Genomic DNA, 24,489 nt, shown 5'->3' with positions numbered 1-24,489 from the left:
CTATTATTTTGTAAAGAGAATCAGAATAAAAATAATACAGAAGTCAGCATACATGGCCTCTGAACATTTCCCTGGTCATGCGTTATATAGAAAATTAAAATATTTGTATTGCAGAACAAAGTAATTAATAATAAAATGGCAATACATATCTATCAACAACTACTTTAAATGCAAATGGAATAAATGCTCCAATCAAAAGACATACGGTGGCTGAATGTATGAAAAACAAGGTCCTTACACATGCTTTCATCAAGAGATTCACTTCAGATCAAAAGCTAAATAAAGACTGAACATAAAGGAATGAAAAAAAGGTATTTCGTAAAATAGAAATAACAATGAAAAAAGCTGGAGTGGCAATAATTACAACAGATTTCAAAACAGAATACAACAACAGACAAAGAAGGACCCAGCAATTCCACTTCAGGGTATTTATCTGAAGAAATCTAAAACTATAAATCAAAAAGACATACACCTCCATATGTTTACTGCAGCATTATTTATAACAGCTAAGATATGGAAGCAACCTAAGTGTCCATTAGTAGATAAATGGATAGGTCCTGGCCGGGGTGCTCGGTGGACAGAGCATCGTCCACGCATGCTGAGATCATGGGTTTGATCCCCAGTCAGGGCATATATGAAAAGCAACCAATGAGTACACAACTAAATGAAACAATTAAGTGGAACAACAAGTTGAAGCTTCTCTCTCTCTCTCTCTCCCTTCCCTCCTCATCCCCCCTCCTCAAATCAATGGAAAGTTGTTGTTTTTAAATAGATAGAAGTGGTGCACATATACAAAGGAATATGATTCATTCCTAAAAAGAATGAAATCTTGCCATCTGCAACAACATGGAGGGACCTAGACAGTATTGTGCTGAGTAAACTGAGTCAGACAGAGAAAGAGAAATGCCTGATAATTTGACTTATATGTGGAATTTAAAAATCACAATAATGAACAAGCAGAACAGAAACAGACTCATAGATACAGAGAACATTTTGACAGTTACCAGAGAGGAAGGGGATTGGGAGGATGGATGAAAAAGTGAAGAGATTTAGAAGTACAAATTGGTAATTACAGAATAGTCATGGGATGAAAAGTACAGCATAAGGAATCTGGTTAATAATATTGTAGTAACTATTGGTGTCAGATATTGTAATAACTATAGTGTCAGGTGGATATTGGATTTATTGGGGTGATCACTTTGTAAGTTATATAAATATCTAATCACAGGGTTGTACATTGGAAACTAATATAATATTGTATGTCAACTGAAATTTAAAGTAAAAATGTTAAAAACAAACAAAAAAATTTTTAAATCATACATTCAAGATATTTGTATTGCACACTGGGTTGAAAGATGGGACTGTATTTTGTTACACACTTGAGAGAGAATCAGTATTTCCGTATGCCTATAACTAATTCAGCATATCAATTGGAAGGCTCTGATCTAGGAAAACTTAATTGCAATAATCTATTTAAGCTCTGCTTTGTTCATTAAATGGGAATACTGGGTACATGCAAGGAAGAGTGTCAGCTGCCATAAGGGAGACAAAGATTAGGTGTAGTTCCACAAGGAAGGATAAAACACATTAATGAGTAACTATAGCATAAAGCAGAATGAAATTAGCACCATAAAAAAAATTTTTTTTAAATAAATTTTTATTAATGTTAATGGGATGACATTAATATTTCAGGGTACATATATTCAAAGAAAACATGTCTAGGTTATCTTGTCATTAAATTATGTTGCATACCCCTCACCCAGAGTCAGATTGTCCTCCGTCACCCTCTGTCTAGTTTTCTCTGTGCCCCTCCCCCTCCCCCTAACTCTCTCCCTCCCTCCCTCCTGCGTCCTCCCTCCCCCCACCCCTGGTAACCACCACTCTCTTGTCCATGTCTCTTAGTCTCATTTTTATGTTCCACCAATGTATGGAATCATGTAGTTCTTGTTTTTTTCTGATTTACTTATTTCACTCCGTATAATGTTATCAAGATCCCACCATTTTGCTGTAAATGATCTGATGTCATCATTTCTTATGGCTGAGTAGTATTCCATAGTGTATATGTGCCACATCTTCTTTATCCAGTCTTCTATTGAAGGGCTTTTTGGTTGTTTCCATGTCTTGGCCACTGTGAACAGTGCTGCAATGAACATGGGGCTACATGTGTCTTTACGTATCAATGATTCTGAAGTTTTGGGGTATATACCCAGTAGAGGGATTGCTGGGTCATAAGGTAGTTCTATTTGCAGTTTTTTGAGGAACCACCATACTTTCCTCCATAATGGTTGTACTACTTTACATTCCCACCAACAGTGTATGAGGGTTCCTTTTTCTCCACAGCCTCTCTAACACTTGCTATTACCCGTCTTGTTGATAATAGCTAATCTAACAGGGGTGAGGAAGCACCATAAAAATTTATAAAAAGAAAAAAAATTAACAGGAGGGCAAAAAAAGAAGAACACATTTTTTTTCTTTTTTTTTCTTTTTCTGAAGTTGGAAACGGGGAGGCAGTCAGACAGACTCCTGCATGCACTCAACCAGGATCCACCCGCATGCCCACCAGGGGGCGATACTCTGCCCAGCTGGGGCATTGCTCTGTTGTAACCAGAGCCATCCTAGCGCCTGAGGCAGAGGCCACAGAGCCATCCTCAGCGCCCGTGCAAACTTTGCTCCAATGGAGCCTTGGCTGCGGGAAGGGAAGAGAGAGACAGAGAGGAAGGAGAGGGGGAGGGGTGGAGAAGCAGGTGGGCGCTTCTCCTATGTGCCCTGGCCGGGAATCGAACCCGGGACTCCTGCACGCCAGGCCGACGCTCTACCACTGAGCCAACCGGCCAGGGCCAGAAGAGCACATATTTAACTGAGATTACCAAAGAACTGTTTACCAGGTTTACAGGGTAAAATATCCTCAGTGGGTGGCCTTCTGGGCAAAGGGAATGACACGAATAAAAGAGTGAAGAAAGCATGTTTGGGGAACATCTATTCATATGTAGTTCGGTTGGCTATCAGGAAGAGTGAGAGAAGTGAATAGATAATGGAGTCTTTAAGGGAAGGAACCTGTCTATAAGTCTTCTTTATATCCCTACCATTTAATAACATGGCTGGCAGTCAGTAGATGTACAACAGATGCTAGTCTGAAGGTTAGTGGGTAGGATGTGCTGCAGGTTGCTAAGTAGTGGCGGAGTACCAACCATCGGTCTCAATAGTAATTATTTCAGTTGCTGAACTTCTAATTGCCTTTATAATACTGTAAACTGTGTCTGTCCTTGGGTTTACATTTACATGCCTCCTAGTGCCTAGAAAAATGTGCAGCAAACTATCAATATGAAGGAGTAAAGGGGACAGAACTTAGGAAACAGAATATATTTCCAGAAATGATATTTGCCATAACTTACCATAATAAATTCTATTAAATCAGAATATTCTGGATTATTTGGGTCAATTGTGACTTCACTTGCCCATTCAAAAAGCTTCTGTGTATTAATGAGCCATGGAATTCCAGGAACACCTCTTGCATCTACATTCCTTAATACACTAAAATAGAGAAAAATAAATTTGTGAATTTGCATCTATTATGCAGGTTATATATTTGTTACATGGCAAAAGCTATCCATTTCAGGTACTTAAAGATAATACCTACCCATCCTCTACACTTAAGGATAATACAGAACGTCTGGATATCATTTATCTTCTAATTCTTCTCAGAATATTCTAACTTGTATCATAACGTTGTTTGTTTGCTTTTGTTTTTTAGAAAATTAATTTTAACAGGGTGTCATTGATCAATTAGTATACACAAATTTCAGGCAAACATCATCTGAATAGTCAAATATGTTGTATATCCATCACCTAAAGCCAAATCATTTTCTGTCACCTTATATTTGCTGCCTCCTTTAAGAGACAGTAAGCTTCTTCACGGTAAAGTCTAAATATTCATATTTGTCATCTCTGCTCTCTGTCTAGTAGCTAAAACTTAATAGATGCTGCATAGTGAATAGTGCTTATTGAGTGTATTCTGTAAACCCTGAGTATAGTAACTTATTAAATATTTTCTTTCCATAGGATGCACAGTATTAAAACTTAACCAAAATGTTTGCTTAAGCAAAATTGATAAAATCCATATTACAGAATGAATCTTTAGGCTATATCTTTACAGCTGAAACATAATATAAAGTAACAATTAACTTGGAAGCATGTGCCAAAAGAGTATCTTTGTTTGGTCATATAAGGCCATCTTCAGAAGTCAGAGAGCAGAAAAGATAGGGTAGACACATAATGTATCCTTGGTGACCTCAGCTATAGGCTTACTGCAGAAGAAATTCAACCCTAAATAGGAACAGTTTCTTTAGCACCATTAATTATTTCAGTTATTTAATCTCTGCCTTCATATATAATCTGTCTCATCGTGTATAATCAGAGTGATTTTTGACTAGGAGATTTCTAAGATCCTTCCTACAAAATACTTAAGAAAAATTTCAATTTATCAATTGGACATCTGAAATACAGTTCTGACTCAGATTCAATAATGTCTTAGCCCAAACACAGACATATATTTTGCACTGTCTACTTCCCATCAATATCTGTTCATATCTCTATGATGGCTCTTTTGGAAACTATTGCTAATAAAACCAAAGCCTGGTATGACAGGATGTAAGCAAAATTTTAAATAGGTGAAGTTTGAGTATTCTTTTTTTCCTTAAGTCCCATTTATGTCCTCATATTTGAATTATTTGATGTCTTTGTCATAAGAGATTTCTAGGGCCTGACACCCTTGACATCATCATGCAACAAATATTCCTTCTTTTTGAACTTTTTATTAATTTTAATTTATTGTGTTTACATGGATTCAAGTGTCCCACTAAATATAACTACCTCACCCCCCACACCTGTGACCCTTTTTATACCTCTTTTCCCCCTTCCTTCTAACTCCCTCTCCCTTCCCTCTAGGATTTGCTGTCTTGTTATCTATATCTCTGTGTTATGTATATATAATTTTACTAATCCCTTTACCTTCTCTGATCCCATCCTCTCATCCCCCTTTCCTCTGACTGTTGTCCCTCTGGTCCCTGTCAACCTGCCTCTGCCTCTATTCCATTCCTCAGTTCATTTTGTTCATTAGATTCCACATATAAGTGAGGTCATATGATATTTTTCTTTCTCTGCCTGGCTTATTTCACTTAAAATAATAATCTCCAGGTACACCCATGTTGTCAAAAAAGGTAAGATTTCCTTCTTTTTCATGGTCACTCACGTAGTATTCCATTGTGTATATGTACCACTGCTTTTTAATCCACTCGTCCATTGAAGGACACTTGGGCTGTTTTCAGATCTTTGCTATTATGAACAATGCTGCAATATACAAGGGAGTATATATCTTCTTTTAAATCAGTGATTTGGTGTTCTTAGGATATATTCCTAAAAGTGGAATAGCTGTATCAAAAGGCAGTTTCATTTTAAATTTTTTGAGAAAACCCCATACTGTTCTCCACAGTGGCTGCACAAGTCTGCATTCCCACCAGCAGTGCAGGAGGGTTCTCTTTCTTCCACGTCCTTGCCAACACTTATTGTGTGTTGTTTTGTTAATGTGTGCCATTCTGACAAGGTGTGAGGTGGTATCTCATTGTGGTTTTTTTTTTTCATACTTAAGCTTTTATTTTCTCGTTTGAAAAGCAGGGTTATTATATGAGAGATAAATGAGATGCTACATGTTAAGCACTTAGCATAGTGCCTGACACAAAATATAGGCTTAACATAAGTAAAAATCCATGGCGGAAACACATGTTATCTGTAGGCCCCAGTTTCCTCATTCATTCTATAAATATTACTAAGCACCTACTATCTGCTAAGCTCCATGCTAGGCACTGGGGATCCAGTGATTGTTAAAACTCAGTCCCTTTTGCATAAAAGCAACAAATCAGGTGGAGAAGAAAAATAATGCCTAGGTGCTATAACAGAGAAAAACTTCTAGAGCAGCACAGTGAGATGAGAAACTCTGCAGACCCCAGATGATAGAAGGCGAATATCACCTTTTCATAATTTATTTATTATTATTTTTCCCTCAAAGTTAGAACTGGGAAGGCAGTCAGACTCCACACATGCACCCTACCAGGATCCACACAACATGCCCACCAGGGGGCAATGCTCTGCCTATCTGGGGCATTGCTCTGTTGCAAGTCGAGCCATTCTAGCACCTGAGGAGGAGGCCATGGAGCCCTCCTTAGTGCCCGGGGCCAACTTTGCTCCAATGGAGCTTTGGCTGCAGGAGGGGAAGAGAGAGATAGTGAGGAAGGAGAGGGGAAACTTTGAAGAAGCAGATGGGTGCCTCTTCTGTGTTTCCTAGCCAGGAATTGAACCCAGGACTTCCACACACTGGGCCAATGCTCTTCCGGAGAGACAACCAGCCAAGGTCAACACCTGTTTGTAATTTAAAGTGAAAACAGCAATGGTAAAAATTGTAGGAGACAGAGAAGAAAATAGCATCTTCCTGAATTTTCTGATGACAACATTTTAGATAATTGAGGCTGTTTCTTCTGTTTTTGTGTTTAAGCCTTAATGATTCCATAAAAGCTGGTTCACATGACGAAGTCAAAGAATACTAAGGTCCAGAAGAGCTGATCGGTATCCACTCTTTCTTCAGTGTGTCCAAGCAAAACATTCCTCTGCTGGTCCTCTGTATATAGACTCTTTCTATTCTTATCTTTTTCTCTCAGTTCCGTGGCAATGCCTCCCAAGTGGCTGGCTGAGTTTCAATCACTTCCTAGTCTTGAGAATCGCAGGGTGGAATTTGCCACCACATTCCTTTTACTTTTCTTTCCAAATGTCTTGTGGCACTCAAGCCATTTCACAGAAACCCCCTTCTCACTTTTGCTGTCTAAATGCTGCCATGTTGAAAGAGTTCCCTCATTGTGGTTTTAATTTGCATTTTTCTGATGATTAGTGATGAACATTTTTTCATATGCCTATTGGCCATTTGTATGTCCTCTTTGGAGAAGTGTCTATTCAATTCTTTTGCCCATTTTTTAATTGGATTGTTTACCTTCCTGGTGTTGAGTTCTAACAGTTCTTTATAAATTTTGGTTATTAACCCCTTATCAGACATATTGGCAAATACATTCTCCCATTGTGTGGGTTGTCTTTATATTTTGTTCGTGGTGTCTTTTGCAGTGCAAAAACTTTTTAGTTTGATATAGTCTCATTTGTTCATCCTGTCCTTTATTTCACTTGCCCGTGGATATAAATCAGCAAAAATATTGCTACCAGAGATATTGGAGAGTTTACTGCCTATGTTTTCTACCAAGATGTTTATGGTTTCATGACTTACATTTAAGTCTCTTACCCATTTTGAGTTTATTTTTGTGAATGGTGAAGTTGGCGGTCTAGTTTCATTTTTTTGCAGGTAGCTGTCCAATTTTCCCAACACCATTTATTAAAGAGACTGCCTTTACTCCATTGTATGCTCTTACCTCCTTTGTCAAATATCAATTGTCCATATAGGCGTGGGTTTGTTTCTGGGTTCTCTGTTATTTTCCATTGATCTGTATGCCTGTTCTTATGCCAGTACCAGGCTGTTTTGAGTACAGTGGCCTTGTAGTATAACTTGATATCCGGAAGTGTGATACCTCCCACTTTATTCTTCCTTTTCAAGATCGCTGACACTATTCATATTCTTTTTTTTTTTTTTGGCTCCATATAAATTTTTGGAATATGTGTTCTATATCTTTGAAGTATGTCATTGGTATTTTAATTGGTATTGCATTGAATTTATGAATTGCTTTGGGTAATATAGACATTTTAATGATGTTTATTCTTCCTAACTATGAGCACGGTATATTCTTCCACTTGTTTGTATCTTCCTTGATTTCTCTTATCAATGTTTTATAATTTTCCGAGTACAAGTCTTTAATCTCTTTGGTTAAATTTACATCTAGGTACTTTATTTTTTTTTAGTTGCAATAGTGAAGGGTATTGTTTCCTTAATTTCTCTTTCTGACAGTTCATTGTTGGTGTTTAAAAATGCCTCTGATTTCTGTGTATTAATTTTATATCCTGCCACCTTGCTCAATTCATTTATCAGGTCCAGTAGTTTTTTGACTGAGACTTTAGGGTTTTCTATATACAATATCATATCATCTGCAAATAATGATAGTTTTACTTCTTTTTTTTTCCAATTTGGATGCCTTTTATTTATTCTTCTTGTCTGATTGCTGTGGCTAGGATTTCCAGGACTATGTTGAATAAGAGTGGTGACAGGGGGTACCCCTACCTTGTTCCTGATCTTAAGGGAATTGCTTTTAATTTTTGCCCATTGAGTATGATGTTGGCTGTGGGTTTGTCATAGATGGCCTTTATCATGTTAAGGTATGTTCCCTCTATTCCCACTTTGCTGAGAGTTTTGATACTGAGTGGGTGCTGGATTTTATCAAGTGCTTTTTCTGCATCTATTGATATTATCATGTGGTTTTTCTCCATCCTTTTATGTGATCAATCACAATGATTGATTTGCAAATATTGTACCACCCTTGCCTCCCTAGAATAAAGCCCACTTGATCATGGTGTATGATTTTTTTCATATATTGCTGGATCTGGTTTGCTAATATTTTGTTGAGGATTTTCGCATCTAAATTCATCAGGGATATTGGCCTATAATTTTCTTTCTTTGTGTTGTCTGCCTGGTTTTGGAATCAGAATTATGCTCGCCTCATAAAAGGAGCTCGGAAGTCTTCCTTCCTCTTGAAGTTTTTGAAATAGCTTGAGAAGGATAGGAGTTAGTTCTTCTTTGAATATTTGGTAGAATTCACTTGTGAAGCCATCAGGCCCAGGACTTTTGATTGTTGGGAGTTTTTTGATAACTGTTTGATCTCATTTGTTGTAATCAGTCTGTTTAGGTTTTCTGATTCTTCCAGATTGATTTTTAAAAGATTATATGTTTCAAGGAATTTGTCCATTTCATCTAGGTTGTCTAATTTTTTGGCATACAGTTCTTCATAGTATTTTCTTACAATCCTTTGTATTTCTGTTGTGTCAGTAGTTATTTCTCCACTCTCATTTCTAATTTTATTTATTTGAGTCCTCTCTTTTTCTTGGTGAGTCTGGTTAAAGCAGCGGTTTTAAAAAAAATATGTATTTCCAATGGCTTTAGGTGACCCTTGTGTTTTGGTCGTTCGACCCCCACCGGGGTTGTGACCCACAGGTTGAGAACCGCTGGGTTAAAGGTTCATCGATCTTGTTTACATTTTCAAAGAACCAGCTCCTGGTTTCATTGATCCTCTGTATTGTTTCTTTTGCCTCTATGTCATTTATTTCCACTCTGATTTTTATTATTTCCTTCCTTTTACTACCTCTGGGATTTATTTGCTGTCCTTTTTCTAGTTCTTTTAGATACAGGGTTGTTTATTTGAGCTTTTACTTGCTTCTTAAGGTATGTGTGTAATGCTATAAACTTTTTTCTCAGGCCTGCTTTTGCTGTGTCCCATATATTTTGAGTTGTTTTACATTCATTTTCATTTGTTTTAAGGAAATTTTTTATTTCTTTCTTGATTTCATTGTTAACCCATTCATTATTTAATAATATGCTGTTTAGTCTCCAAGTGTTTAAATGTTTTTTAGTTTCTCTATTATAGTTGATTTCTAGTTTTATGCCATTGTGATCAGAGAAGATGCTTGATATGATTTCAATCTTCTTAAATTTGTTGAGAGTCGTTTTGTGTCCTAACATGTGGTCTGTCTTAGAGAATGTACCATGAGCAGTTGAAAAGAATGTATATTCTGTTGCTTTGGGGTGAAAGGTTCTGAAGATATCTGTTAAATCCAGTTGATCTAGTGTGTCACTTAAAGTCACTATTTCTTTGTTAGTTTTCTGTCTGGAGGATCCCCTACTATTATAGTATTGTTGTTGATATCACCTTTTATGTCCATCAAAATCTGCTTTATACATATAGGTACTCCTATATTAGGCACATAGAAGTTTACAATGGTTATACCCTCCTGTTGGATTGCTCCATTTATCATTATGTAGTGACCTCCTTTATCCCTTACTATAGCCTTTGTTTTAAAGTCTATTTTGTCAGATATAAGTATTGTTACTCCAGATTTTTTTTCATTTCCATTTGTGTGAAATACTTTTTGCCATCCCTTCACTTTCAGTCTATGTGTATCTTTTGTTCTGAGGTGGATCTCTTCTAGACAGCATATGTACGGGTCCTGTTTTCTTATCCATGCAGCTACCCTATGTCTTTTGATTGGAGCATTTAATCCATTTACATTTAAGGTTATTATTGATATGTATTTGTTTATTGCTATTTTATTTTTAAACCTACAATCCTCTTTTTCTCAATTTTTTTCTTTTCTCTATTTACAGAAGGCCCCTTAACATTTCTTGCAGTACTTGTTTGGTTGAAATGAATTCCTTGAGGGGTTTTTTTTTTTTGTCTGAGAAGCTTTTTATTTCTCCTTCAATTTTAAATGATAGTCTTGCTGGATAAAGAAGTTGTGGTTGTGGGTTCTTGCTTTGCATTACTTTGAATATTTCTAGCCAATGCATTCTGGCCTAAAGTGTTTCTGTTGAGAAGTCAGATGTCATCCTTATGGGGGTTCCTTTGTAGGTAATTAACTGCTTTTCTCTTGGAGCTTTTAGTATTCTTTCTTTGTCTCTTAACTTTGGCACTTTAATTATGATGTGTCTTGGTGTAGGCCTCCTTGGGTTCCTCTTTAATAGGACTCTGTGTTTCTTGAACTTGTATGACTTTTTCCTTCATCTATTTAGGGAAGTTTTCAGCTATAATATCTTCAATCAGGTTCTCTATCCCTTGTTCTTTCTCTTCTTCAAGAACCACTATGATGCGGATGTTGTTTCTCTTCATGTTGTCACAGAGCTCTCTTAAAATTTCCTCAGACTTTTTGAGCCTCTTTTCTTTTTTTTTTTGTATTTTTTCTGAAGCTGGAAACGGGGAGAGACAGTCAGACAGACTCCCGCATGCGCCCGACCGGGATCCACCCGGCACGCCCACCAGGGGCGACGCTCTGCCCACCAGGGGGCGATGCTCTGCCCCTCTGGGGCATCGCTCTGCCGTGACCAGAGCCACGCTAGCACCTGGGGCAGAGGCCAAGGAGCCATCCCCAGCGCCCAGGCCATCTTTGCTCCAATGGAGCCTTGGCTGCGGGAGGGGAAGAGAGAGACAGAGAGGAAGGAGGGGGAGGGGGTGGAGAAGCAAATGGGTGCTTCTCCTATGTGCCCTGGCTGGGAATCGAACCCGGGTCCCCCGCACACCAGGCCAACGCTCTACCGCTGAGCCAACTGGCCAGGGTCGAGCCTCTTTTCTTTTTGCTGCTCTGCTTCCATGCTTTTGTTTATCTTGTCCTCTAAATTGCGGATTCAATCCTCTGCTTCATCAAGCCTGCTGTTCATTTCTTCTAGTGCAGTCTTCATTTCTGATATTGTATTTGTCATTTCTGACTCATTCTTTTTTATGATTTCAATGTCCTTTTTGATGATTGCTGTCTCTTTATTTAGGTGCTCATTATATCTGTCCATTGTTGTTCTAAGATCCTTGAGCATCCTAAAAATCATTGTTTTACATTCTGTATCTGGCAGTTTGGTTACTTCCACCTCATTCAGTTCTTTTTCTGGGGATTTCTCTTGTTGATTCATTTGTTTGGCATTTCTCTGTCTTCCCATTTTGTCTGTGTATTAGGTAGCACTGGCCAGCTTTGAAACTTTTGTGAGATCTTTATGAAGAAGATGGGCTTGGTGGTACTTGTTTTCCTTGTTCTAGGAATGCTTCTTGAGGGTACTATTTTCCCTCTTGTTATATGTATTAGATGTAGTTGGTCCTTTCATGTGTATGGTTATCCTTTCAGGCTGGCTGGCTCTAAGGGTTAATCTTTTATTTTTTAATAAATTTTTATTTTAATGGGGTGACATCAATAAATCAGGGTACATATATTCAAAGAAAACATTTCCAGGTTTTCTTGTCATTCAGTTCTGCTGCATACTAAGGGTTAATCTTGATCATGTGTATTACCCATTGTGCAATGTCTATCTTGTTGGGTATATTTACTCTCTAGAGTGTCTGGTGCCTGCTAGACTGACCTCCTTTGGATGTGCTGCTTGTGTAGGTAGTTGAGTCTAGGGTTGGTGCTGTCTGTCACCCCCTACCAGTAGTGTTGGCTCTAGTTTTTCTTGGGTTGGCATCAGCTGTTGTTTGTAACCCGCTGTGGGCTTATAAACTACTGTCTGCAGCTACTGCACTTTTTGCTGTTTGTGTCTGCATTTTCTGTGCCTGGGTACTGTGGGAGGGCCCAACCTTTGTATAAGGATCAACTTCCTCCTGCTTAAAGATGACAGCAGCTCTGTAAAAGCCCCAATTTTTGTAAGATTTGTCTCCACTTTTCAGCTTCTCCTCCTCCTCTTGCAGCTGCCTGGTCTTCCCACCGAGTCTTCTGTAGTAAGACTTCAGTGTGAGCTCAGATTGGCCTCACCCAACCACCTCTACATGTTGCACATTTGGTGGGTTAAGGCAGCTGAGATTATGAATACAATGTTTGTGGGATACTCTACATCAGGGGTCTCTTGTTCAGGAGCTCAGTACGGGAAATGTGGCCCCATTCCAGAGCTTGATCCATCAGCCACAGTCCCCTCTGCAGGAGTTCTTTCAGCTGGCGAGATCCTGGTTGCAGAGAGGAAGACTGAAAGAGTCCTCTCCTGCGGCTGACTGTGCCTCTCCCAAAGATGTCTAAGCCCCTTGGCCAGATCCAACAGTCGACTCACAGGGACTCACACTTTAAATGTCCATGCTACAAGCCTCTCTCCCTTCTCCCTATGAAATCTAGCCTAGCTGGACAGAATATCCAGTGCCCAGGCCATCTGTCTGTGAAGCTCCAACCTATCCAGTGCACATGAGCCACTGTGCCGGTGCTGATCACAGAGAGTGGGACTCACCTCAGCTGGGCCAGGTGTGAGGTGCTTTTCCTTAGGATACCACTCTAGCAAGGGTTGTTAGGTCCTGAACTGATGCTTTCTGCAGCTGGCCCCTGGATGTACCAGCTCTGGGCCTCCCTATCAGGAGGCCAGCACAGACCAGTGGAAATACCAAGCCATACTCCTAGGCTGGCTTTTACCCACTCTCGTCCTGGGGGAAAGTCCGCTCAAACGGCCAAATTTTCCTGAGTCCTGCCTCTTGCAGCCTCTGTCTGCTGGCTGCTTGTTAGTCTCAGCTGCTAAAAAAGCCTCTGCTTCAGTCTAGAGCAGGGGTTGAGAACCTTTTTGGCTGAGAGAGCCATGAACGCCACATATTTTAAAATGTAATTCCATGAGAGCCATACAATGACCCGTGTACATTACACATTATCCAATAAAAATTTGGTGTTGTCCCAGAGGACAGCTGTGATTGGCTCCAGCCACACACAACCATGAACATGAGTGGTAGGAAATGAATGGATTGGTAATATATGAGAATGTTTTATATTTTTAACATTATTATTATTTTTTTATTAAATATTTGTCTGCGAGCCAGATGCAGCCATCAAAAGAGCCACATCTGGCTCATGAGCCATAGGTTCAGGACCCCTGGTCTAGAGCCTGTGGCAATTCAGGGATTAGGAAGGGTGGTGGGTGTGGCTCTGCCCCAGGTGTCAGTCTGTCCAGACTTTTTTCATAGACTTTAATAGAGTGTGGTGCCTGACCTGTGGTGGCGCAGTGAATAAAGTGTTGACCTGGAAACACTGAGGTCGCCAGTTCGAAACCCTGGGCTTGCCTGGTCAAGGCACATATGGGAGTTGATGCTTCCTGCTCTTCCTTTCTGTCTGTCTGTCTGTCTGTCTCTCTAAAATGAATAAATAAATATTTTTTTAAAAAGGGGTGTGGCCCCAGGAGTCCAGTGGGTGTGGCCTCTGAGATTCAGAGGTGTGCTCTGCCCACTCCCTAGACAGATTCAGCTTGCTCTCTGGTGAGGTGGAAGCATCAGTCATAGACTCAGGAGAGTGTGGGGGGTAGCTCCAGTCTCAACACCAGAAAACTGAGTCACTTACACGTGCCCTGCTTCCCAGCCTCTCAGAACAACCAAATTTTCTTTCTTGTGGGAACAATCTTAGCCCAGGGCCCTTAGAAAACAAAGCTTGGTAACACCCAATATTTTTACTGTCTCTGTAGCTCTGTGTTTTCCATAATGTCATACAATATAGCAAAATTTTTTTAAAATATGTGTTTAGATGGAGAGGGGAAAGGCCATTTTTTTGTTATAATCATTCATTTTTTTTCACTCAGTTTTTAAATGATGGAATCTACTTGGCTCTTTATATTTACTATTTTACTCAAACACAGCATAATATATAAGCCAGCATCTTTATAGAATTTTACTGTATTTATTGCCAGTAATCCTATTTGTGGGTGTGTTCTAGAAATTAATTCTAATTCTTCTAGGAAGTCTTGTGACATAGCATAAAATTTCTAGGATATTCTTTCTAGAAGACTGATAATGCATAAATTATTATTTTATAATGCAGAATGACTGAATTATAAAGACCCCAGAAATAAAATCCCAGGGAGTCTTGGCCTGGCTTCGAAGTTAAGGACTATGGAACTGCCTCTCTCATCTTTCATGTGGCTATAATTCTAAGCATGGAAGAGATATAGTCTGTTACATATAAAGACACTTATTGTCTTAGAAAAATTATAAATAAAATATGTAAATATTTTATATTTTTATAAATATATTTTAAAATAAATCAACATCTCAATAAACTAAATTGCTCCTACTGCTCCTAGTTTTCCCTTTTATAGACACAGGTTTGATGCGATGCTTTGCTGAGGACTGGAATTATTTTTCAAGCATAAAAGTTTACTACCTGCAGTAAGCAGATTTTAATGACTGCAACATAGGTGTCAGAGGAATGCCGTTTTCATCTAAGGCCCAAGACAGAGAATAGCTTAGTTTTCCTGATGTGAAAAGACAAAGTTCTTCAGTTCCATTTCCCTCAAGATGAAAAGGCACATCTGTTACAAAAGGCATTAAAAACAAATACAGTCTTTTAAAGTGTGCAATTTGAACACATTTTAGATTTACACTCCCCAGCTTTCACTTGTGGAACCCCAGGAACACAAAGGAAACTGTGTGCTGACCCCAGGCTCTAATCTTAGAGCTTTCCCTCTCACCCATCTAAGATTCCTCAAAGCATGTTGCTTCAAACAGACTACAGGAAGAGAAAGGAAAATATTGACCTGATTACACAGTCATGGACAGCTCTCTTTTCCTTTTCTTAGGGCTAGAAGCTTTCTGCCATTCTTTCTGGGAGTGGCTTGCAGTAAGAAAGAACCACTGGCAGCAGAAAAAAAGGCAAACAAGATACTTTTTGTCCCATTTCCCTACATTCCTGAGTGCCCTCCTCCCCCAATTATTTTCTCAATCTCCTGAGAGTTTAACAATATTCCTTGAAAGGTTTGCTGAGTTCTTAGTGCTCCCTGTATTTTTCACTGAGTCTTTTCTCCTGGGTCTCCACAACCCTATATTTCTGCTTCATCTGGACTCTAAGCAGACTACACCTTCCCTCATTCTCTGTCTTTTTCAGGCTCTTTTGCCTACTTATTTTCTTCTCTGTTATATGTTAAGACAATTATTGTTTTAGTAGAATAATTATAAATAAGATATTATAAATATCTTACATATTTATAAGTATAAATTTGAAAATAAATCAACATACAAATAAACTAAACTACACTGCTTCTACAGTTTTCCCTTTTATAGACACAAGTTCATAATTCCTCCCTTTTCACCAGATGGACACAAGCAGTTGCAAAATTCTTAAAACCATGAAAGAGAAAAATCCTGGGGGAGAAAAAGAGGAATGTCACTGTTCTCACAGACATGCTAATAAACTTAATTGCACAAGAAGTAAAATCAATTGACAAACAAGTGCACAGAAACAACCCTTCTTTCCTCTCTTCTTTTCTCTCTCCCTTTCTCACTCCTTCTCCCCTTCCTTTTCCTCCTCACTTCCCTATTCAGTTTAAAGATGAACTAACATATCCTAGAACACCACTAGGCTTCCCCGAAGGAGAGGCAGAGGTCGAACAATCTACCAACTCAGGAGGAGAGCTCTTATCTCAGATGGCCTAGGAAAAGCACAGGTGCTCATTCCACATTTTAGATTTCCCAAAGATCTGATTCAAGACATATTTCTGAAATATATAGTTTAATATCTGAAAAGAGAATCTGATACATTTTAAACCTAATACTGTAAATGTAGAATTCTTTACTCATATAAATGACCCAGGGTCATTTAGGATATGAAACTCATAAAGAAAATAGGGGAAAGAAGCATATTTAATAAACTTACTGCTTCCTACTTCTCCATACTTAGGTGTGACCAGTTCATCAGCGCTAAACTCTACATATTCCAAAACAGCTTTGCTTTTCACCTCTGTGTTATTAGGTAAAGGTATATATAGTTTTGCTAGTAAGCGTGTCCTTTTATTTATTTCATAAACCTAAATGTAAAAGAAATGATCAATAGTTCATTGAAAGTACAAAATTTTAAAAACTAAAATAACAACCCTCAAGAACACATTTGTATTCTTTAAAAAAAATACCAGACTATACAATTGGTATCATGCTATAGCATTTCATCCACATGATTATGCTAAAAGGTAGATAACTGTAATGTCCCTAAATATAGACTGCCTTTCACTGGTTTCAGAGAAAATAAATAGAATAAAAGGATTATACATACAGTTCTGATAATATAGGCACGTATAACACAACATTCAAATAACTTCCTTCTGTGTAGCACTTCTAAAATTCCTTATCTCATTTAAACCTGATTAATATTATAGGAAACAGGTATTATTCTTCCCATTTTACAAGGAAATAGAGTCTCTATATGAATCTATATTAGTTTTTATTATAAATGGTAAAAACCCATGTTGAATTGCTTAGAAAACAGTGAGATTCATTAGCTTATGGAATCCAAGAACTAACTATAGGGATGGGGGAGGGTGGAGAAGTCCCAGAAGAAGGAGGGAGAAAGGAACTCAGCAGACAGTTCCACAGATGTCCTCTGGGCACTACACCCAGGTCTGCTGATTCTGTATGCTGTGCTTTTACTACAATTCAATCACTGCCATAACTACAAACCTGAAGTTTTTTTCAACAGCAAAGTCTTAATTTGACCTATATTGTGTTGTCAGTGTTTGAGGAAACAGTGCTATATACTTTAAGAAGAAGAAAATTAGGGAGGTGATGTTGGTAAGGAGGAATGCCCCTTGAAAAATAAGAAAAATGTGCCTATCAAATGGATGGTTGACTAACCAAGAAAGCAGAGAAAAAAGGAAAGTCAAAGATGCAAATATATTTTTTCTGGTCATCTAAATACTGTACCTGTAAAAATTAATTTAACCCAACACACTGGTCCTTTAGATAAAGGTATCCCTAATGCTGAAAGATTTGTAGGGGTTATAGCTAATGAACTTAAAGTTTAGTTTTGTGAAATACATTTCTTATCATAAATTAGTTCACTAAAAAGAGATAATGCACTGATAAATACCATACTTTTTGCTCCATAAGACACACTTTTCCCCCCACAAAAGTGGAGAGGAAAATGTCCGTGCATCTTATGGAGCAAAAATTACAGTATCTTATTAAATATTTTAATACACCATTTGGTTCAGATTTTTTTTTTTCTTATTTTCCTCCTTAAAACCCTAGGTGCATTTTTTTTTTTTTCTGAAGCTGGAAATGGGGAGAGACAGTCAGACAGACTCCCGCATGCACCCGACTGGGATCCATCCAGCACGCCCACCAGGGGGCGACGCTCTGCCCACCAGGAGGCGATGCTCTGCTCCTCCGGGGCATCGCTCCATTGCGACCAGAGCCACTCTAGCGCCTGGGGCAGAGGCCAAGGAGCCATTCCCAGTGCCTGGGCCATCTTTGCTCCAATGGAGCCTCGGCTGCGGGAGGGGAAGAGAGAGACAGAGAGGAAGGAGAGGGGGAGGGGTGGAGAAGCAGATGGGCGCTTCTCCTGTGTGCCCTGGCCGGGAATCGAACCCGGGACTTCTGCACGCCAGGCGATGCTCTACCACTGAGCCAACCGGCCAGGGCCTAGGTACATCTTATGGCGCAAAATAAATGGTATATTCAAATGCTGAACTGGCATTCTGATTTGACATATTGGCCTTATAAATTTGTTTAAGGTATACAGCTGCAATTTTCAGGGGACTGCCATATTCAGTTTCTAAGACTGCAAGGCTAGAGGTCAGATCCTGGATAGTGGTAAATGTCAAGGTAGAAAATTCCACCTGGTGATGTCTCCTAGGAAACATACTTAGCCCCTGACAGTAGGTATCAACACCACTGAATGGCAGAGATGGAGTGTCAAGAGTGAAAAGGGACATTACAATGGACAAACTAGAATACTCCTACTAGAATGTAACTAGGAAATTGTGAGAATGTACTGGAAAAAATAAGCAGTTCAGTTTGGCTGAAGTGAAGAATCAGTAAAGAAGAATGGTAAGAAGTCAATTAGAAATGTAGGTTAGAATCTCTTAGGCTAGGGCATATACTTTAATTTTCCATTTCTATAGCTGATAATGGTGTAATATATCCCTAACTAGATTAGTTTCTTCCCCCTCTCCTTACTTTATTATGACTATGTGCTAAGTAATGGAATGATAAAAGATTCAAATGTGCATTTATTTATATTAGGGGGCATATTTTAAACCTCTGGTGGTTGATTATTATAATTTATTTTAGGTAAAATAACAAAAAGTATAGTCACTATATTTTTAAAATAAGAATCTTAATAGAGGTACATTTTAAGATGACAGGCACTTAATAGTACAGATGAACAAAATAAATACAGCTTCTATCAAGGACAGCACAAATTACTTAGGCATTATAAAAATAACTTTGATTTAGATTTGTAATTATAATCTTCTCTCCACTCCCCAAACTCCACCCCACCCTCACATACACAAATCTTTATTTTCTCAAAACTTTTCTTTCAAACTAGATGCAAGTTTAACCCCTATACTAGCCCTCAAGACTTCTTGTCTAGAGTACTTTATGGTCTCTAATTTTTCTCCATGGTCTTATTTTCTTCCTTTAGTAGTGCAGGGTTCTTATGGCGGGGTCTTAGAGATTGGGGGTCTGTTGCGTATATGTTCTTTCATCATATTCTTTAAAAAATCCCAAATCAAAAAATAGATGAAAAGCAAATACCACAAGAGAGTGAAATCAAGTCAGGGCTGGGGCATTTTGGAGACATTCTTTAATATTTACAATAGCTATACCATTCATTATAGCTTGAACAACCTTCTTCCACCCCACTAACAAATGAATATGAATACTGCACATCAAGGTTGGTAGGAATTTTAGCAGGGAAGAAAAGTATGTAGAAAAAACATTAATCAAATAATTTTGTACTTACACCATAAAACACTAATGGTGAATTACAAATATATCATAAATATCTTATTTACCTATATATAGATCAGTTACTCAATATAAAAGAAGTAACTTACTACATATAACAATAGCTAAAAAGAAATTTTAAATTATGTATGGCATAAAATAAGATACAAAAGTAAATGATAATGACATACCTCTAAGCAAATTGTTTCAGGCCAATGTATTAACTGGATATTGAAAATTTGCTGGAACATGACTTTAAAATCAAACTGTAAAGGAGATACTGAAGTGCAAGAAACCTGTTTATCATTGTATAATATTTTAATGAAATATTTAAGCTTCTGAATTTTGGCTCTCCTCTTTTGTTCATGCCTAAAAATTAAATAAACCATTCAAAGAACCTTGAAAAGCATAATGGATATAAAACATTCATTTTGAAATGTACCTTAGTTAAAATAAGATCATTTTAAATTACCTTTAGAGACAGATTTTAGTAAAATTTGACCTTCATGTTGCCCTCTGAAAGCAGTCTTAATAATGAGCTCATGAACTGATGATGAAAATTTATTAATTCAGGATATTTATCTTCAGGTAATCTTGCCTTTTTTTTCTTCACCTGCAAACTCTTTAAGTCCTGTATTTCTTTCATCTCTATCCTTAACATCAGTATATTATTCTCTTCTAAAGAGTCAATTCTTATTCAACTGGACATTTTAAATAGATGGTGAAAGCAATATCACACAATAGCAATAGCTTTGAAAAGATATAAAGCATCATATTCTCTTTTGCTTTGACTTCCACTAACTTTTAGTCGGAGCTTTCTGACACAAATACCTTTCCCTTTCTCCCCTTTACTTCCAGCTTCCATTTTATGGCTCCTATTCTCTTGTCCTCACTTAGATGGTCCTTTTGTATGCATGCCTTACATAACAAATTATCTCAGGCCCTTATCTCAGGCCCATATTTCAGAGAAATAGATATGGAACAAATAAAGCATTGCTTCACTGCTATATTTCTCTGATCAGAAAGAGAGTTAGATAATTGTGCTTCTGTGTCTGCTCCTCTTTAAGTTCATTTAAAAATGCAACTATCCAGGCCCTGGCTCGGTATCTCAGTGGATAAAGTGTCAACCAGTATGCTAAGGTGTGGGTTCAATCCCCAGTCAGATAGGAGATAGTTGAAGAACAAGTTGATGCCTCTCTCTCATTTTTATCTGTATCTCCCTTCCTCTCTCTCCCTTTCTATCAATCATTTTGAAACTATCCATTCATTCATTTAATGTATAAGAACATTTATTGGGCACCCCACTATCTTCTAACACTGTGCAAAGTGATGCACATTCACAACACTCAAAATGAATTGGTACAGAGTGCACTATGAGTCAGAGATGTTGAAAAGCTGAACCTAGTTCAGTGCTCTAGGTGAATATATCCTCTTTAAAGGAGATGAGATCCATAGGCCTACAGATGCGAGGGGATCTGTGTGATACTTGTTTTTGCATGAAATGTCCCAAAAGTAGGGAGAAACCTTATAGTTCAAGAAAGAAATCACAAGTGGGAAGGAAATAAGTTCATGTCAAAGTAGAAAATTGCCCAGAGGGGCCTCCTGATACACAGTACATTTTATGAAAGCAAGGGATCCCTTAATAGGCAAGGACTACCACATAATCTGATTTCTTCAGTGGCTTTAAATCCCACCTAACTGTACATGAACAAAAATTACTACTATAGCAAAACCAAACAACCATTATCAAACCAAACTGGGTTATATCCCACTTCATTGATGAGTTAGATATATTACTCCGGGCAATTTAATCTTCCATAAGCATAAATTCCCCCATCTCTAAGATAAAGATAACACCATAGAGCTATAGTAGAAATTAAACATGCAAATGTATTTTTTTAAGTAGCAAAGTGCCTAGCATATAGTACTCACTCAAGAAATTTAACATTATTATTAAAAACAAAACAATTCGCCCTGGCCGGTTGGCTCAGCGGTAGAGCGTCGGCCTAGTGTGCGGAGGACCCGGGTTCGATTCCCGGCCAGGGCACACAGGAGAAGCGCCCATTTGCTTCTCCACCCCTCCGCCACACTTTCCTCTCTGTCTCTCTCTTCCCCTCCCGCAGCCGAGGCTCCATTGGAGCAAGGATGGCCCGGGCGCTGGGGATGGCTCCTTGGCCTCTGCCCCAGGCGCTAGAGTGGCTCTGGTCGCAATATGGCGACGCCCAGGATGGGCAGAGCATCGCCCCCTGGTGGGCAGAGCGTCGCCCCTGGTGGGCGTACCGGGTGGATCCCGGTCGGGCGCATGCGGGAGTCTGTCTGACTGTCTCTCCCTGTTTCCAGCTTCAGAAAAATGAAAAAAAAAAACAAAACAAAACAATTCATAGACAATATACATAAGAAAGAAATAATTCTATAAAAATGCTTACAGTGAACATTTGGATAAGTTTGTTAACTCTGCAGCAAAAGAAAGTTGAGGCATCAAAGTAATTGGCTTTATTCTTTCAATATCTGTTTCTTCAAGTTCTGAAGCTAAATATAAGAGGCTCTAGAAATCCGAAAAATAAACATATAATTTACAATGTAACTTCATTGCTTAAGACAATTGTTCTTAAAATTAAATTTTTATTTCTTATATTTGCCATATTGTTGGGTAGCTGTTACAAACAGCAAGATTTCCTACTCAACCTAACAATGAAATATTATAACCAGTTGAGTGAAATACTATTAATATTTTTCAATATAAATACCTCCTGTTCTTCCCCATTCTTATATGCTTTTCTTTCAGTTTTCTTCTCTCTCTCAAACATTTCTGACAGTTCTTCTTGGGTTTCTTCATCAAATTTATTTTTTATCCTAATTAATAATAAATAGAATTATTTAAAGCAGAAATTGGAGAGTTGTAACTGTGGTTGCACAACTCTGGGAACATACTAAAAACCATTGAACTGTTCACTTTAAATGGTATATGAACTACACGTATCTCATTAAAATGGTTTTTAAAATATATGCCTTTTGCCTTCTGAAATAAAATATAGTGACCCTAGTGTGGATATTAATTGTATGAGCTTGAGACTTCACTAACTCTGTTGAAAAACTAGACCTATTAGTGCCACTATAGAATTTGGGCAAGTTACTAAACTATGTGTTGGTCAAGTAAGTTTGTAAAATCTGATTTTTATGTTTGCTCGCTTATAGTTTGCATTGGGGGCTGGACAGAGCAAATTACTTTCCTGCTTAGGAAGGGCCATTGCTTTGCTAATGTTTCCTGAAGGAGAGGTTTTTGCTCCAGAAAGTTTTGAAAAGAGAGAGCAGGTAGAGAAGAAGCAAAAAGAAGCCGTGTTTGCAGAGTGAGAACAAAGAGAATGCAGAGTGCTAAAGAAGCCAGTCTGCAGAAGGAGGAGAGAAAAGCCATGTTGGCAGGGACAGGAGTGCTGATGGAGAACCAGAGCTGAGGGGCTTTGGAAGCCCTACTGAGGCTTGTGGGGGCCTTTGATTCTAGTAGAAACCAGAGAAGATTCTCCTGGTTGTGGTACCGGAGAATGTGTCAGGGCTTTGGAAGCCACTGAATGAGAGGGAAGTGTTTTCCCTGTGTGTTTGCTCATCAGCTGGTGTGAGACTTTAATAAAGGAATGGCTCACCATTTTTTGGCTCCACTGTTTCTTTACCATCTGCCCAAATTCAATGAAAACCTGCATGTGAATGACCACGACGGTGGTGGCCCCTGGCCTTACAGTATGCTATGCCTTACTATTCTAATCTGAAAATTGTGTTGTTATGAGGATTATATGCCCTAATCTATGTAAGTGCTAAGTCTAGTGTTTGAAGTATAACACTCAATAATATTATTGTTTTTCTCTAATTCAGGGTACTTAGTATGAACATCAAGTAACTTATTGTTCTTTAATATAATGGCTGTCAAATTGTGTCCTACTAAAATCACTAGGAAGCTTTTTTAAAGTTCTTGCTGTCCAGACCATACCTGATACCAATTACATCAAAATAGTGGTTTTCAAGCTCCCCCAGGTAGTTTCAGTGTGTAGTAAGTTAGAAAATAGGTGCTTTAATGCCCAGAATCCCTTTTGGGAAAGATTATTGAGACAGTGATCTTAGGTCCATAGCTTCCTCCTTTCTATTCAGTAGCTCTGAGAATGCTGAAGGTCCCATGTTATTAAACTAAATGTTGTGATTTTCCTGCTTATATAGCTTGCATTTTTTAAATTTATTAATTTTAGAAGAAGAGTAAGGGAGAGGGAGAGAGAGAACATCAATTTGTTGTTCCACTTCTTTATGCATTTATTGGTTGACTCTGTATGTGCCCTGACCATGGATGGAACCTGCAAACTTGGTTCATCAGGATGACACTCTAACCAACTGAGCTACCTGGCCAGGACCTACCTTGCTCTTTCTTTATCTTTTCCAAAGTTCCTTTGACAGTTATCTGGATCCCTAGGCACTTAACAGAGAACACAGATGAAGACAATATATAGGTTCATCAGTGCTGAGGTTTGGGTTCCATGGCCAAAAAACAGGGTCTGTAGCTACTTGCCAAGCCAGTTTCTCTGAGTTGAACAGTGTTGCTAACATTTGAATAGGAGAGTTTATTGCCTAAATGAGAAGAAAGGGCTATATCCTCAACCTCTTGCTATCTCATTCAGCCACTATCACCCCATAAAACTTGTTCTGAGACCAATAATCTTTTTAAATTTTTAAATTTTATTTAGAAAATTAACTTTAACATAGTGACATTGATCAATTAGAGTACATATAGGTTTCAGATAAACATTTCTATAGCATTTTAACTGTTGATTATGTTGTATGCCCATCACCCAAAGTCAAATAATTTTCCATCACCTTATATTTGTTCCTCTTTACACCCTTCCCCCACCCCTACCTCATCCCTTTCCCCAACACCCCCTTCTCCCTGGTAACCACTTCACTTGTATCTAAGTCCATGAGTCTCAGTTTTATATCCCACCCATGTGTGAAATCATACAGTTCTTAGCTTTTTCTGATTTACTTATTTCACTCAGTATAATGTTCTCAAGATCCATCCATGTTGTCTTAAATGTCACTATGTCATCGTTTCTTACAG

At 38.3% G+C, this 24,489-nt stretch overlaps 1 protein-coding gene across 1 annotated transcript in view; it reads right to left on the bottom strand.

The window, feature by feature from the left end:
* The window catches only part of CC2D2B (coiled-coil and C2 domain containing 2B), a 140,579-nt gene that overhangs the window by 63,536 nt on the left and 52,554 nt on the right, over nt 1-24,489 (bottom strand). Inside the window, exons 12-17 of the mRNA XM_066240388.1 lie at nt 22,145-22,250; nt 21,824-21,942; nt 19,589-19,766; nt 16,327-16,477; nt 14,839-14,986; nt 3,393-3,531 (exon numbers count right to left, since the gene is read on the bottom strand). Coding sequence (XP_066096485.1) covers nt 3,393-3,531; nt 14,839-14,986; nt 16,327-16,477; nt 19,589-19,766; nt 21,824-21,942; nt 22,145-22,250 — 841 coding nt within the window. The remainder of the gene's footprint in view (nt 1-3,392; nt 3,532-14,838; nt 14,987-16,326; nt 16,478-19,588; nt 19,767-21,823; nt 21,943-22,144; nt 22,251-24,489) is intronic.

The sequence above is a fragment of the Saccopteryx bilineata genome, chromosome 7 (genome assembly GCF_036850765.1).
Source record: "Saccopteryx bilineata isolate mSacBil1 chromosome 7, mSacBil1_pri_phased_curated, whole genome shotgun sequence".
In the NCBI taxonomy this organism is placed as follows: Eukaryota; Metazoa; Chordata; class Mammalia; order Chiroptera; family Emballonuridae; genus Saccopteryx; species Saccopteryx bilineata.
This window is presented reverse-complemented; position numbering and strand designations above follow the sequence as displayed.